Consider the following 13,857-nt stretch of genomic DNA (forward strand, 5'->3'; position numbering starts at 1 on the left):
GGGCGTAAGCGCGTGAATTAATATTTTCCTACTAGATAAAATGTCGCGTCGAATCAACTTTTGGGCCAACCTTTAACTCCCACCCAGTTAATACGCGAAAGGTCGAGAGGATTAAACCTAATCGTCCCGCTAATGCACGATCCAAATGGATATTTGTCCCGCGGGTATCCGAAAGAAGACCGCAACAATGCGGGAACGGCAAACAACATTGGATTCCCTGTGTTCCAAATCTCTGTAGTAATTACGCAGCAAATTGTGCCGCCTGTAGCAACGTATACCATTAGCCGCGGCAGAGATTAGATGCGTTTGCGTTTTTGTTAAAAGAGCTTAATTAATCGAAATGTGAGCAAAGGCAGAGGGATATTTCGCGCGAAAAGTATCTTCGGCAAAAAAAAAACGTACGTGATAATGATTTAGACGCGTCTATATAACAAGCGTACCTGTTAACGCGCGATAAACGTTGCACAATTTTGAGTATCCCGCAATTTGCATTAAACCATATTCATCCGATGATATTCAAATTTAGTTAAGTCTACTGGCTGATTAATCCAATACAAGCGCGATGGCGCATATTACCGGGTGACTGTGCTCTCGACTCCGATATTTATTTCTGACGTGAATAAAATAAAACGCGAAGAATCGGGATTAAATGAGATTATAAGTAGCTGGGCGATCAACGAAACGTCGATTCTTTAATTGCCTGACGTTAATATCGGCTATTGATATCCGGAGATCACGGACGCGATTCTTCAATTAACGAATTATCTAGCTTTACGTCGCGGTTGTGGATCGCAAAAGCACGGCCATTGAAGCGCGATCGTTTCGGTAATCTGCGTTCCAAATGCATATCGATCTCACGAGCGCTGCGACAGGAGATTTACATTTTCTTTGCTCGTCCACCCTCTTTGCCCCCCTCCCACCGATTAAATTACATTACAATGCTCCAGGTCTGTCAACGGCGGAATAATCCCGCAAATGTTCCTTTATCATTGTCATGAAATTTACCATCGTGAAATATTTCGTGAACGCGAATCCTTATGAATCTTCAGGGGACGGCCTAAACTCCGGCGACATCATTCCTTTGTGCCCTTTTACATTTATTATACAACATGCCGTGGACTAAAGGCAAGGCTAACTGCCACGTTAATTCTCTATCTAAATGCACATTTACTTCATGAATATCGGTCTAATATCGACTGCGAGCGGCAGTCGCGAAATCTGTCGAATCTTCGCGAGTGAAATGTGTACCGCGCTGGCCCGTCTTCAGTCGTCAAATTTTTATAATAGATAGACTATTCAAATTCGCGCACTTGGGTATTTACTTTAATGTCGATAAAACAAGGGACTAAAACCGCGCTCTCTTTTTTTACATTATAAAATTCACTAGACTACGACGTCGATAATATTATTGCGCCGAGACAGAGTGAAAAATTGTTCCCCTCCATTAATCGCGTTTGCTTTCTAATTAGCGAGATCGATTATACGTTTACAAGGTTGCCAAGAGTTACGGGCTTGTGCCCTGTCACGCTTGAGAACAACCGAGGGGTCCGAAGGGGTTCGTCTCGTAAAACTTTTAACTTCATTAGCTATCCATTTAAGCAACGTAGTTAGTATATTTTACAAATTGATCCAATTTTCCATGCATCAAACGTTGGATTTCTTTACCGTTGCGCAACTAGCCTCAGTTACAAAAAACAGTGGAAAATGGATGTCAACGAAATATACCACAACTGGATATAAATAATGGATAAATGATTAAATACTTAATAGAGAGGGAGATTACATGCTTGCGCGGTATTAACGGCAATCATATTTTCACAGCGAAAGCGAGGGGATAAGTGCCACCATTTACCACTGTTTTTCACCAATTCCCGATTGCAATTGGACAGCTGGAAACAAATAGAATCCGGGGGGGCTCAGCCAAGTACACCGGTACATTCGGGCAGTTACAGAGTTAATAGTTTGTGGATTTAATCCGGCGAATCCAGTCACCATTATATAATGGCACGGTAGATCGTTCCAGAGAAATGGTTGAATCGAGTGAGAGAGTCCCGGATTAGCGGATGCATCAGTGCTTACAGAGGACCATGATTAATCCAGCCCTATGGCCCGAAAGCCGATGAGTCGATGGCGCGGCCTGCAGGCAGACGAAGCGGAACGCGGAGACGGCGGCGGCGGTGCGGTGTTTGCGAATTCAGATTGATCTGCGACTGCCAGATGCAACTCCTCTCGACGACGTGTAAATTCGCTTCTCCCGTCGTCGGGGATATAAATCGTCGGTGAAATGAGTCGGCGGGAAATACGGTGGAGAAGTACAACGATCGCGATCGTAAGTGCCAATTAGACGACGCCCGCGCCCGCGCCCCCCCCCCCTCCCGCCTCGTCTTATTGGAAGAAGATCGGATCAGTGTCGGCGACATTGATCGCTGAATATTGCTGAATATTACGTATCCGCGTCGAACGTTATCATAATGAAGAACTATTACCCCTTCATTAAGGAGTAAAACGATGAATGAGCAATGAGCGTATCGTATATCTTATATTCAGGCACATCTCGATTTCATTTCGAGTATTATTCCAAGTTCTAGTTCGCGTAAGATACCGCGCGCCGTTAAATTCGCCGATAATTAACGTACCGTTATTATTAATGAACCAAGTTACATTGTCTCACACTTAGCTGTGCCAGAGGCGGCGCAATTAGTTCGTTATCAATGTTATCATCTAGTTATTTTAATTATTGAAATTGACTTGTGTCCCGACGCGGAGCTGTCTCGCCATGTTTACGTTTACGAAGACAGTCGTGCGCGCTTCAGCTCATAATTAGAACTGAATCACAGATAACGATCGAAAGGAACGACGCGACGCGACGGTAGGAACCAAACGGTAATCGGCTATTCGACTTTAAGCCCAGTCGGGCATTAATTAACGAGTCGCAGTTATTCGAGTCGAGGAGCCGAATGCGCGGACCGAAACTTTACAATTAAAATCTAAAGCGGAGCCCTGAGCTCTCGGTCGAAACTATAATCTTGAGAGGACTATGCTCAATCACTCGGTCAACCTATTATTATATCCCGGAGCCATAACTTAGTCCTGCTTTCATGAACACCTATTATAGCGTTGCTATACTGAATGTCCCAATTCCGTCGCGCGACCTGTCGAATGCATGATCGAGCGAGAAGATGTAATTGTTTCCAAGACTAATAATGCAGCTTCTACTAATTAAACTTTCAAATGTTTAGCGAAATAGATCCCGAGGGATTAAATAGATCATATAGATTATAGATCATCTTTCGATGAAAACGGAGTTCATTCCTTTATTAAGAGGACTGACCGCAACGGGCGCTTAATGCATTCGGCTACAATTATCATTCACCGTCACACGTTATTTTCATCGTATACCGGGCCAGTGGGCGTAAGCAGTGAGATATCCGTCCGTTCGCGATCAATGACGGAGAACATTTGACATCCGGTACGCCTGACGTGACTGACGAAAAGCTCGTGGCCGGATATCGCGTCACCTGGGGAAGTAAAAGGGTTAATGTCCACGGCGGCGCGTATCACATATGTAAACCGGGAGAGCCTGGAGAGGCGCCGTTATCTCTCTCGCATCGTGACGATTCGAGCTTTCCGGCATAGTTGCAGGCTGTTATCCGTCATCTTAATGCATAGCCGGACCACCGAGCGACGCACCGCTGGCTTATAAACGGCGCGATTATTCCGCCCTATTCCTATCCATCGGGCTCCCCCTATCTTCGTATGACCAACACCACGTCGTCGTCCCCACGTAAGCAATGTCGGCCGTGGACGGGTCCGCGTGGTCTCTATAAATGCATCGATTTGAATTTCATGTCGGGGCGAGCCCCGGCGAAGGATGAATAGTTTTCAATACCTTTCCTCTTGTCGATCCTTCGCGATTCCAGTACGCCGTTCATCGCGTATAAATCTTCCCTCGCTCTCGCAGATGCTCGCTATTCTTCGAATTTCCTAGTAACTGTGTTTCCGCGAGAAGCTGCACGCTAATATATATGTAACTTATTTGAAAAAATATATACTTGAACGATTGATTTAACGATTGATCGTTGAGAGAAGCTCTATATCTACATAATACAACTTGTGGACCAAGAATAATGACTATTATTATGCCGATGTTTTATATGATCGACAATTAGAAGCCAAATAACTTCTATCGTCCCTTAATTAAACAGCCCTCAATTAATTCTCGATTGATGGAATGTAATTCAAACGTTGCGGAAGCCACAGTGCGAACGGCAGATCAGTACTCAATTGCAATTCGGGCAGCCTCGTGCATGAAACACAGTTGTTACAATATTGCTTCTAATTGATCAGAAAAATAAAAGATTTCCAAAATAATAATATTTAGGGAAAAAATGCTATGTGTGTAACGATAGAATTTCTTGTATGTAAAAATAATTTACAATTAAATTAAGATACAATGTTAAGTGCCAGACATTATTGTTATCATACGAATAGCCAATTCAATATTTATTTGTACGTAATAACTGTCATTTTTAAATGCAAAAGATATGAAATATTATACTAAAAGCGACACCGCAAATGATCATAATGATATCATAAATATCGTTACGCGAATATAATGCGTAATAAGCGTTTAGTATAAAATTAAACATGTAGTGAGCTTGTGCCCCAAATATCAAGCTTGTGGCTTTCATATATACATCTTACATGCCGCGGACATTAACGAGCTCTTCAAATTGTGTAATTAAATTGAGTAATTAAATCGTATAATATACTCACAAATAAAATTTATTTATATTTTATATTTATGTATACAAGGTGTCCCATTTTAAATAATGCATTTTAATATCTCTTCTGTAACTCGTCATAGATAAAATGCTTCAGACAAAAGTTATTTGGCTTGAAGGGGGACACATGATTCCGATGTAAGCCGAAAATGTCGTAGATGTTTTCGTCGTTTTCAAAAAATTTCAAAGGCGACTAATTTCTTAAATGGAACTTGATTTTTTCCTTGAGATAAAAGTTGTAGATCTTGTCGAGACGTTTTCAAAACACTATAATGAAGCTCTCCTTCGTTAAGAATTTCCTGAGATATTTTAAATTTTGTCATAATATTTTTCAGGAAAGAGAGCTTCATTATAGTGTTTTGGAAACGTCTCGACGAGATCTGCAACTTTCACCCCAAAAGAATCATATTTTGTTAAGGATGTCCTCCGATGCGTCATTGAGAAGTTATGCGCCCTTGTTCGATCATCTGAATGGAGTACGTCACTCCAGTCAACACTAGGGAGGAGTTAATTGAAAGGATCATGGGAGCTTTTGATCAAATCAGGAACAATATTGAAATGTTCCAAGCAGTAAGAAATTCAATGCTACACAGATATGATAAATGTAATCAAGTCTGCAAGGCAGACACTTTCCAAAATCTTTTTTATTTTTATATATAAGATATAAATACATTTTATATGTACTCTTGATATAAGGCTTCACAGTTAGAATGTAGTAAAAATGTAGTAAAAATGTAGTAAAAATAATTCTAATGTGCCAAGTGCTTTCAACAAGACTTTGTCAAAGCATTCTTTTTCGTCAACATTTTTCAGCAATTATAATTCATTGTGCAGCTAACATAAATAGCATTTAATGTGAACAAAGTAGCCGAGCACTTTCATTACAGTTCACAAAGTTAATGCCTTATTGTTTGAGACGCTTTTTCGTTTACACTGCAACGGCACCCTTTTCCGCGCGACTTTCTTATTGGTCGCGCTTTCCTACTGTCTCGAATGCCAAACAAATATATGCTCGGAAAAATCTCTCGCACACCAGCTTATTTATAACCTAACTTCGCGCGCGCACACCAACCAGAAAACGAATAAAAATGTAACCATTTATTCTAATGAGAGTTTATGCGCGAACTTTGGATGACAGTTGCAGCAAATTCGTGAAAAGCTAGTGCTGTGCGTATGCATTGAGAAAAATCTGCGTGATTATTTTGGCGCACTTATTTGACGAACAGAATTTTGCATCGATACAAAATCAATTTACGGTTATGAGGCAAAAATAGATATTTGTTATCTTAATGCAAAAAACTGGCATTAGAATTTTTTTCGGTATTATTCGATTAATATCATTAATCATTCGAGTATATTTACAGTTCTATTACATATTAATCGGGGATAGGGGAAAGGCTGATGAGCAACCGATCCCTCAAGTCGGGAACTTTATCAAATTCCTCCCCGAGACGCCGTTCTTCCTTCACGCGGTTTTCATTCCCTAATTAGTACTTCGCGAAAGCCATTACCTACATAACATTGTCGCTAAACCCACTTTAGCTGACGACAGCTGAACCGGAATTGCGAATAAAGACCGAATAAGATCGTTCCAGCTTGTACCCCGATGAGTATTCATTTTTATACCTCCTCTACGTAATTTTACTAATTAATTAACTAATTGCTTCGGCTACGCAGAAGGATTCTTCAGGCCGCCGTCTGAAGTGCGGCGGTGTAAAGAGCGCCGGGGAGAGATAGAAATTCATTTAATTTTTTTTCGTGGTTTGCCAACGAGGTCAATGGGTTAAACAACTCGACCCATTGTATAGTTATTCCCGGATTCTCTTTTATTCCAGAATATTTCTATGAGTGATGGTTTTAATCCCGTAATATATCGTATCTCTTATATGCTATAAAATCTGCTAGTACCAACGACATGTAAAATTAATAGTATAACACTGATTATACAACTACTGAGAATATTAAATTATTTTAATTTTAGACGCATTAATGTAATTATATACGTAAAATGTACAGTTTCTTATTTTATTCTTATTTTATTTTCAACTTGATCTGACATGACGGAACTATCTCAGACAATATATAAAAATAATGAAAATATGAAAGGTATATTCTCGGTTATACGTATAACGACGGTGTATTTGCATTATTTTAAGATTTTGTCCGACCGCTACTTCCTAACATGCATCGGTAATACTTTCGCATTAATATTGCAAAACTGTCGCGTCACTTAAAGTGACTTAGCGCCATTTAGATACTTCTTATCACGAGGGGGGCATTCGCGTAACTGTGAAATGGCCGCGCGGAATTTCGCACCCAGTTCCTAACTACTTATTCATGAATTATTCTCATAAGTACGCTATAAAAACACATTTTATGATCCCTCAAAGCGGAACTTTAAGTATAAGAATACATCATGGCTGATAAATAGATTGTCTGATCAACAGTTTAAAACGTTAAACAGTAACACTGCGATGAAAAAAGATGTTATTATTATTTCCTAATTTATAGATATTTGTATCTCGATTTCTAAAATTGAAATAATATTAAAATTGAAATATTTATTAAGGTTTTTATGACAAGCGTGATGTTGATTCATTTATAAGAAAAATAAATTGGATCAAAGTAGAAATGATTTCTTGTTAATAAGGTTAATAAGAATCTAGATTTATTATAAAAAAGGCTTTAACTACATATCTGTATATTTAATGTTAATTATATAAACAATATGGAAAAAGAGGAATGGTTTTTTAGAGAAATTTGTTAAATGCGGCAAAAATATTGCGGCAGGTTTAATTGGCACATTAATAATGTGCCACACTTTAATGAAGAGTTGATCAGCGCTTAAACGTATGTATAAAAATTCGGATTACCTTGTATCCGGCGAGATCTTGAACTACACAGGAGAGAATGGCTTCCCTTCCCACCGGCGCGGTTACATTGGCTATTGGCTCCTTGAATTTAGGATCTAAAAAGGAAGATAAAATTGCATTGTTGTAAAGAAGTTTGTATAATCGACGCATCATGATAAAAGAATTTGTTTACCCTTAAAATAATCAAATGAAATAATATAAACATTTGAAAATCCTTCAAACATGTCGGTACATTAATTATGTATATTAATTAATTATAAATATACACTGTTTCTATAAATAGTGTGTCGCTTATATGTATAAATATCGATGATATTTTATTTGGATTTGCCTAGATTTTCTATTTAAAACGAGTAAACTGATCTATTTATTTACTGTTTAAGTTAAAAATTCAAATTAAATAAATTATCTTACTATTGATTAACATCAAAGTTAAATATATTTGTTGCTGTCGTTGCTTTATTATAAATAAATTCTATTAGAAAAGATAATTTTGTTATCTTACTTGTTTGATATACTTCTTATATTTAGGAAACATTTAATTAAGTTAACTTTTAAGTGATGCTATTGTCACATTTGGCCTTATTTCTTTAAAAATCTATTTATTTATGTCTGATTTAAAAATTCAAATTAAATAAATTCCCTCGCTTGTTGATTAACATCAAAGTTAAATGTATTTCATGCTTCATTAAACAGATTCAATTAAAAAGGATAATTTTGTTATATTACCTTTCTTGTTTGAAAAATACCTCTTATATTCAGGAAACATTCAATTAAATTAACTTTTAAGTGACGCTATTTGTCACATTTGGCTTTATTTTACTTTAACGTTTTTCAATGTTTATTGTTATTATATATACAATTAAAACGTAGATATACATATAATTTGAACAAAACATTGTATCAATCGTGAAGACGCTAATATCATATGGTAGACGCGCGGAAAAATTATATCCAGTGATATAAAATATGATATGGGGCGGCAAAAGGGCGTCGGGCAGAAAAATTGCCAGCAGCACAGCGTGAAAGATAAATGCGCGTTTGGATTGCCCGTTACAGATTTATTTCCCAGCAATTTAATGCGATATTATTGGACGCACTCGATGTGGCGCGCAATGCGATCAGTTTGTGCGCGCCCCGGCTATATCCGCCTATATCAATAAGGAATGAATATCGTCGAGTTGCGAATCATAATATGACTGTTGGAACGTGGAATAAGGAAGACAGATGTCGTGTTTGCAGAAACGAGACGAGCAACGGAGGCTGGGCGCAAGCCCGAGATGCAAGTTAGTCATAGACAATTTGGTAACGTTTTGGACGTTAGCTAGCCGACCTCCTGTCAAACGGACATTGACCATTTGTAATCGAACGTAAGCATATACGCGCGTAGAATACAATCCGCAACGTACAGTTTATGACAATGACCTACACAAATTTCAATTACGAATCTTGTGTGAACCGGACCACGTGTTATATCAATAAGAATTTCCGCAGCGCGATAACGCACGAAATTGAATTCGATGGCAAATTGTATAAAGTACAAATTGATTTTTATTCGGATCGATAAGTTTTATTATATCATCGTTATTGAAGCGAAATAAATTGGTTAACTTGAATGTACGCGTGTAATCGCGGGGAAAAAAATTAAATTAAATTTGTCGGCGTCGGTGTATCTTTAACCAAATGTGAAATGTACGTAACGGGAAAGAGGTAGGTGCACGGCGCGCAAAAAGAGCGATCAACGTAAATGTATTCGATTAAAATTCGACAAAGTGTACGGTATTTCGGTACGTGTGTACACCCCATATGTCGCTCTTTCGGCAATAGAATGTAAATAAAATACAAGCTCCTGTGCCGTCACAAAAGTGTCATCTGTTCCTCCGTTGACGATAACGCGTAAATGTCAGCATCGATTACCGGCCAAGGATATCCCCGGCCGCCGGTATCGCCGATACGAAATTATTCTGGCGACTGCATTACGATATTGTCCATCAAATCTCGCTCTGGTCAACGCGCAAACGGCGCGGGCGAGCGCGCTCACCGCGCTCGCGTGGTTCAACGAACGGCAAACGTGGCCTCTGCCACGAGAGCGAGAGACCCATTAAAAGGTCAACATCCATCAAGGGCCAAAAATGCCCCACGGAGATTGTTTGCGAGGGCCGTGAAGCGGAGCGGGGAAGCGCGAGCGGGGGGTGTAAAACCGGCGCGAACATAATCGTAGATGGCTCCGTAATGGGAGCATAAGGGAACTATAATTCCGATGGAGAGAGAGAGAGAGAGAGAGAGTTTCTCGTCCATCGACGGCCCACGAGCCCGTGGTGTGGCCTGGTATGGTGCGGCCCTCACGGGAAATTCGGCCGACGCGGCGCTAGAAACCTTCGCTTCGGCGCGGGCATTGATGGATCGGACTTACCCGCAGAATGGCCGTCCCGGGGTCCGAAGTGTTCCGGCGAGAACTGCGAGGAGAGGGCGAACCCGGCGAGCGAATCCTTTTTTCTGGTGAACAAGAAGAGCGCGGCGCGGCGGAACGGCTTCTGAATGACATACGACTCTCACCGTCCGTCCCGTACTCTTTATTCGCGAGAATGTGCGAGAGGATAGGCGCGCGGGTTCGACTTTCACCCGCATCAGGCCTCTCGATCCGCGTGATCAATTGGATGAAATTGCGCGGACCAGAAGAGGAGACCACAACAAAAAAACGAGTATGCATATGACGGATCGTTTTCTGAGCGTAGACGGAATACTATCGTGTTCTTATACTCGGAGAACAACTCGCTGTTTAGTCAAAAAGCTCTCGGCTAAGAGCGAAGTAACTAATAGCCGCGAACAGAGAATGTAATCGATCGTCCCGGAGAAGACGGCGACAGTAAACGCGATTTATTCTCGCGTTTCAGGATTCGCAGTGTAATCGAAGTATGAAAAAACCTGCGGGGTTTCGCTTCATCATATTTAACTTCGTCGCGATTTATCCTCAGGTTTGCGTTATATAAAATCGTGCACTCTATTTACGACGTTCATTGTATTTGCATCGCAAATATTAACGATAACGTAATTGCAACGACTTGGAGTAAACGCTACCGCCGCGCCGCTGTAAATGTCACCAAAAGCATTATCCGCGATATTTTTCCACGATTAACTTTGGAGCTAAGACAAAAAATGCGTTCCCCGACATCGACGATTCAGAAGTAACGTGGGCTTGCATTTTTCACGATCCTTACCCGCGCTACTTCCCGCATATTGTCGCCCGGCATGGCATTTTAAGTTATAGCCGGCGAAGCGTATGTAAGTAATCCAATAGTCGGGCATTTCGAAAAAAAAAGCGAGCAAGAAGAGCGGCGAGCACGCGAGAGTTAGGGCACGAGTGGGTGGAGGGCGATAAAAAATATCACGAGCGTTCGCCGATGCACATCGTCACTAATGCACTTTATGGGACGAACGTCAAAATATCAACGTCCGGATTTCGAGCACGAGAACCGGCTGCATTAAAAAGAAAAAAAAAATTCCGGTCGTTCCCGCGACACTCACGATTCGAAATAAGTTTTCATTTATGATCTCATTCATATCTGTATACGACCGCTGGCACAATTCGGGAAAATAGTATAAGCGCGTATATCATTGCGAGAGAAATATGTTTTCGATACGCGCGGGTGATATAGAAATGATATATGACGAACAATAAAACGACGTATAATTAATAAAAGCCAGAGACAAAGATAGAAGGTAAAGGGTTAAGGCTTCTCGTTATCAGCAAAGTGATATTTATGTAATTAATCTCCTAGCGGTGTCTTCACCGTTGTATTAATAATTCTCTATCCGTAAATAAACCGCAACCTTGTCTATTGCGATCGCTCGTGAAAAGCCGGCATAGCCGGGAACCAGTGAACCGCGTTGAAACACCTCCGCAACGTGGCATTTCTCACCTCGGCGACTACGCTTCCCTCGATTTTCGTCGCTTCGGCTTCCGAAGTGGAAGCGCGCTCGAAGCGAGGTCAAACGGAAGAATACACGAGAGACGAAGGATCGTGGTTCTCCGTGGGCGAAAAGAATTCAGAACACCGGAAGTCCTGTAGACACTCCTCCGCATGATACCGAAGGATTATCGTCGCGGGGATGGGAAATCGCGCAGTTTCTAAGTATCTAAGTCGTCGCGCGGTTACGACACACACGCGGAATGACGAGAATTCCCATCTGTAGAGTTCGACAACGCGCTCGCACGTCCCTATTTATGGATCTTCTCTGGCATTTATGGCAGTCGCTGGCAAATACGCGCGTCGCGAAATCCTCGAAGCGCGAGATGCTTTATGTACGCGCGTTTCTCTCCCCCTTTTTCACTTTGTTTGTCGTACTTCGGATTCTTGAAAGCTCGCCTCTTTTGTGACTTGCCTCGCGTAGCCCTTCCTTCCCCCTCGCTCGATCTCCTCACCCAGGTCGACCTCCGCTCTCATTATCCGACCCGTCGCGACTTATTTGAGTTGATTCGTGCTATCCTGCCACTTCCTGCATTCCGTGTGCATGCCCTTTGATTCTGGTTCGCTGTCCGTTATTCGGAAATACCGGTAGCGCGTTGAGAATTATTTACTTTCATCTTTCTGCTCCTGTTTCGATCATTTACAAGACTATATTTACCATTTCTTATAATTCTTACCGGATAATAAGCAATCGTTTACAATCTAGCGATTATATACTTGAGTGTTATTGCGAACATAAATATTACATAAGGTAAATAAATTTTTAAATCTTATTTATAACGCGCCTCGGTTGAATAATATCGACGCCCGGAGCCTAATAAGAAATTTACTCGCTCCCTTTCTCATCGCAACGGCAAGCTCTCATTTCTTCATTCTCCGTCTTTATTCCTATAGGTAGAACATTCCCTTCCTTTTATGCATCGTCTAATTCAGCACTTGGACTTCGTTTTTCCCTCTCGTCGTTCTTCCCTTTCGCACCACGGCACCACGTCTCTCATCGTTTCCCGTCCCCTTCTCATTTTCTCAAGACTCAGCGCGGCCTCCGCGTCTCTCGGTCCCGCTCTCTACTCGTTCTCATTTTCATCCCTCTCTCGCGCTCGCAGAATTTCGCGGCTCCTCGTGAACCCACGTGGTACAAGGCGTATAGCATAATAACGAGCCATGAACAGCGCAACGCGTCGGCCGCTTTATTTCACCATTTCTGGAGTCTGAAATATCTCGCTCCTCTGAAATCACTTCGCGCGGGCTAGCAGTAACTTCCCTTCCGCGCGCCCCGGCTCACCCTCTCACTCTCTCTCTCTCTCTCTCCCTCGTTGCAAACGGCTTAATGTCTGCAACGGTAACTCATTCGAAACTCATTCCTTGCGAGAAATAGTTCGTGAGAATCTACGGGGAAACACGAGAATAGGATCCGTGTCCAATTTGTTGTAATAATAGACCGCGACGCCGACCACGAATTGATGCACCCACGGTCCGCCACGGAGATAAACGATGCCTCGCGACAAAAGAGCTTTCAAGTTTCAGTCATCGTTAATGTTAAATGTTGAGCTACAAAGATCGTTATGCACTCTCACTCTCCTATCTATTCCGCTAGCATAACAAGACTCGCGGGGGAGCTTCAGTGTATCAATTTGTATATGTATTTAGGTTTGACGTGAGAATAAATAGAAAAGTATTTAATTCTCGCAGCGCGGAATAACGAACGGTGACCGCGGGAAATCGTTTTATCCGCGAAGAAAGAGGTCACCGGCGGAACAATTAATTATTCCGGTGTCGTGTCGTACAACGGAGCGGTATGTTTGTACCGCGATATCACTTGTGTCACCGCGTTTCAGGTTTATTGCCACCGGGATGTGTTGGCAAAGAAGCAGCATGTGATACTTGTAACAGATTGCATTTCGTGTCGGGACACACTTTGTTATCTGGGTTTACACTTTCATGCACCAGGAACGACCTCACGTTTCCTACCTCGTGTCGGTCTATTTATTTTGGCCACTTGGGTTTTCAAGGTGCTGTCGACGTGTTCGTGACAGCGGGCTCTTTTCAAGTTCAGCAATCCGGCCTGCGAACTATTGTTGGATAATGTCAGCTGATATATGTAAGGTTGTCTGCGACGGCGACGGCAAGCACACGTGGAAAATATTCCCAAAGTATGCGCACAATGCCGCGAGAGATATTTTTATATTATTTAAAACGCCGTTCAACACCCTCTTTCTCGACACACCGTGGAGA

The 13,857-nt window shown here is 41.6% G+C and overlaps 1 protein-coding gene across 1 annotated transcript in view; it reads right to left on the reverse strand.

Moving 5' to 3' along the window:
- Positions 1 to 13,857, reverse strand: part of LOC139775512 (neurotrimin) — a 167,034-nt gene that overhangs the window by 59,387 nt on the left and 93,790 nt on the right. Inside the window, exon 2 of the mRNA XM_071711539.1 lies at positions 7,658 to 7,752. Coding sequence (XP_071567640.1) covers positions 7,658 to 7,752 — 95 coding nt within the window. The remainder of the gene's footprint in view (positions 1 to 7,657; positions 7,753 to 13,857) is intronic.

The sequence above is a fragment of the Temnothorax nylanderi genome, unplaced genomic scaffold (assembly GCF_030848795.1).
Source record: "Temnothorax nylanderi isolate EJ_2023f unplaced genomic scaffold, tnyl_v1.0 TNYL_tig0100_pilon, whole genome shotgun sequence".
NCBI classification, from domain to species: Eukaryota; Metazoa; Arthropoda; class Insecta; order Hymenoptera; family Formicidae; genus Temnothorax; species Temnothorax nylanderi.